The 3,572-nt window shown below is 42.9% G+C and overlaps 1 protein-coding gene across 5 annotated transcripts in view; it reads left to right on the top strand.

The window, feature by feature from the left end:
* Positions 1 to 3,572, top strand: part of EXOC2 (exocyst complex component 2) — a 125,470-nt gene that overhangs the window by 61,664 nt on the left and 60,234 nt on the right. For 4 of the 5 annotated variants that reach the window (XM_010852994.1, XM_010852995.1, XM_010852996.1 and 1 more), the window contains exon 12: positions 2,916 to 3,041. The exons of the other annotated variant lie outside the window; for it this stretch is intronic. In XM_010852994.1, the coding sequence (XP_010851296.1) occupies positions 2,916 to 3,041 (126 nt within the window). The remainder of the gene's footprint in view (positions 1 to 2,915; positions 3,042 to 3,572) is intronic. 5 annotated transcript variants of the gene reach the window in all.

The raw sequence follows: 3,572 nt of genomic DNA, 5'->3' as shown, positions 1-3,572 counted from the left end.
TTCAGGATTTGAAATAACTCAACTGGAATTCCATCACCTCAACTAGCTTTGTTCGTAGTGATGCTTTCTAAGGCCCACTTGACTTCACATTCCAGGATGTCTGGCTCTAGGTGAGTGATCACACCATCGTGATTATCTTGGTCGTGAAGCTCTTTTTTGTACAGTTCTTCTGTGTATTCTTGCCACCTCTTGTTAATATCTCCTGCTTCTGTTAGGTCCATACCATTTCTGTCCTTTATCGAGCCCATCTTTGCATGAAATGTTCCCTTGGTATCTCTAATTTTCTTGAAGAGATCTCTAGTCTTTCCCATTCTGTTGTTTTCCTCTATTTCTTTGCATGGATCACTGAGGAAGGCTTTCTTTTCTTGCTATTCTTTGGAACTCTGCATTCAAATGGGTATATCTTTCCTTTTCTCCTTTGCTTTTTGCTTCTCTTCTTTTCACAGCTATTTGTAAGACTCCTGGTCTTGTTTTTGTTGACTGTATAGAGCTTCTCCATCTTTGGCTGCAAAGAATATAATCAATCTGATTTCGGTGTTGACTATCTGGTGATGTCCATGTATAGAGTCTTCTCTTGTGTTGTTGGAAGAGAGTGTTTGCTATGACCAGTGCATTTTCTTGGCAAAACTCTATATTAGTCTTTGCCCTGCTTCATTCCATATTCCAAGGCCAAATTTGCCTGTTACTCCTTGTTACTTCTTGACTTCCTACTTTTGCATTCCAGTCCCCTATAATGAAAAGGACATCTTTTTTGGGTGTTAGTTCTAAAAGGTTTTGTAGGTCTTCATAGAACCGTTCAACTTCAGCTTCTTCAGTGTTACTGGTTGGGGCATAGACTTGGATTACTGTGATATTGAATGGTTTGCCTTGGAAACTAGCAGAGATCATTCTGTTGTTTTTGAGATTGCATCCAAGTACTGCATTTTGGACTCTTTTGTTGACCATGATGGCTACTCCATTTCTTCTGAGGGGTTCCTGCCTGCAATAGTAGATATAATGGTCATCTGAGTTAATTTCACCCATTCCAGTCCATTTTAGTTCGCTGATTCCTAGAATGTCGACATTCACTCTTGCCATCTCTTGTTTGACCACTTCGAATTTGCCTTGATTCATGGACCTGACATTCCAGGTTCCTATGCAATATTGCTCTTTACAGCATCGAACCTTGCTTCTATCACCAGTCACATCCACAGCTGGGTATTGTTTTTGCTTTGGCTCCATCCCTTCATTCTTTCTGGAGTTATTTCTCCACTGATCTCCAGTAGCATATTGGACCCCTACTGACCTGGGGAGTTCCTCTTTCAGTATCCTGTCATTTTGCCTTTTCATACATGGGGTTCATGGGGTTCTCAAGGCAAGAATACTGAAGTGGTTTGCCATTCCCTTCTCCAGTGGACCACATTCTGTCAGATCTCTCCACCATGACCCGCCCGTCTTGGGTTGCTGCACAGGCATGGCTTAGTTTCACTGAGTTAGACAAGGCTGTGGTCCTAGTGTGATTTGATTGACTAGTTTTCCTTGAGTATGGTTTCAGTGTGTCTGCCCTCTGATGCCCTCTTGCAACACCTACCATCTTACTTGGGTTTCTCTTACCTTGGGCATGGGGTATCTTCATGGCTGCTCCAGCAAGGCACAGCCACTGCTCCTTACCTTGGACAAGGGGTATCTCCTCACCACGGCCCTTCCTGGCCTTCAACGTGGATAGCTCCTCTAGGCCGTAAATTTTATTTTAAAGTTGTTATAATGAGGATATATATTAGGAAGTTTCTAAAGTTTATTTTTTGGAGATTTAAAAAAACAGTTTCTCTCCTGAATGTTTTTCACATTGTTGATCACGGTGTTGATTTAAAGAGAAAAGGCAAGTCCCAGTGGGCAGTGCTGGTCGTGTTTCCCCCAACCCGAGTCCTGCGTGGCTGTGCCCTCCTTGCTCGCCCTTGCTTCAGTGGCTTTAGAAGAGGCAGTGCTTCCAGACTCTTGTAGTAGGATTTTATTCGCTCTCTTTGAGATTTGTAAGCCATAGAGGATATACAGAAGAAAGTAGATCCAGGAGAGAGGGATCGGGGAACAGTGCCAGGTGTGACTGCAGTGGGGCCTGGTCGTCCTTTCGCTTTTGTCCTTCTTCAGGAGGAGGTATCGAGATGATGTTCAGGGTGCTGTGAATCTGATTCACGGTGCGTCCCGTTAGAATTGCTGCTGTTGCGGGTCAGCAGTGCAAGTTTATTTAAGCCCTTTTCGTACTAGATGCAGCTCAGCAGTGTTTTACATGATTGTGCATTTGTTTCTTAATCTAATTTGAAAAGACAAAATTAGCTTCCAAATTAAAATGGAGACTAGTGATAAGTACACTGGCATTTGAACATCTGATTTACTGTTGAAACAGTGTAGCATTCACTTGCGGCCCTGTCAGTGACACGTCAGCTTCTGGGATGTTCACAGTGTGGGCTGGGAAGGACCCAGGCCGGGCAGCTGGCAGCGGGAAGAGAAATGGGAAGCCAGGTCCCACAGCCCAGAAACAGAAATCGTGGATTCAGAGGCTTAACGGGAGCAAGCAGAGCTTTCTGCTGCAAGTCTGCTCACTAGACCCTGTGCCTTCCTTTCCCAGCCAAGCTGCTTTTCAAAAAATGAGTTTTCATCCTGGTTTTTATGTTTATGATCCCCCGCCTCTGTTTTCCAGACATTAATTCTAAAATGATACCTAAGTTTTGTGTCTGTACTAAGCCAGAGTAACAGATTTAATCCTCCAAATCTGTATGGTGGGAGTGACTTTTAAAAGTTATTTAGACAAAATATTTCTAGTTCTACTTCAGTTGATGTCTTATTTAAAAGATGGAAATTTAGAGCAAGGTCTAAATTTCAGTCCATTTAATTACCTAGTAATTTCCAGGAGTCCAAGGAAACACCGCCTCTCTTTTCAGGGCCCCCAGGCCTTCACAGCACCTCGCTGGACCTCGACGCAGAGGTGCGCGCCTCCGCGCCCAGTCACCTCGGGCAGACAGCGTCGCTGAAGAGGGGCAGCAGCTTCCAGCCTGGTCGGGATGACGGTGCGTGTCTCCCTCCGCTTCTTTCAGATTTGTGTCTGTGTAGCTGCCGTTTTTCTCCTGGAAAATTCCATAATTACTTGTGTTCCTGCTGCTGTTACCGGCCATCATGCTTTCTACTTGTTAAGTAACAGCCCAGAAATTAAACTTAGCAAATCACAGTGTATTTTACATTGCACGTTAAAGAAATGCCATTTGATTTTTTAAGAAACCATTGGGCATAGGTCAGTGTTACTCACGTTTCTGTGGTTGAATTTTTCAAAATATGCCACAGAAAAAATTCTCTGAGAACTTCTTCAGGATGAATGTTGCAACAAAAGTTAATTTCTGTAGGCAGTACAGAAAAATAGTAGACAATTCTTTACCGAATTTTAAAATTTGGTTTGAAAAAGAGTTGCTCATTTAATATTAATCATAAATTGGTAATCGTCTTTCCTGGGGTAAGTAAGGCATCTCAGATTGTAATTGTTACATTTATTCCTGAGGTTGACGTTTATCTGTTGTTTGTTTTCACATGTGAGATATAAAACACGT

The sequence above is a fragment of the Bison bison genome, unplaced genomic scaffold (genome assembly GCF_000754665.1).
Source record: "Bison bison bison isolate TAMUID 2011002044 unplaced genomic scaffold, Bison_UMD1.0 scf7180017864321, whole genome shotgun sequence".
Classification (NCBI taxonomy): Eukaryota; Metazoa; Chordata; class Mammalia; order Artiodactyla; family Bovidae; genus Bison; species Bison bison.
This window is presented reverse-complemented; position numbering and strand designations above follow the sequence as displayed.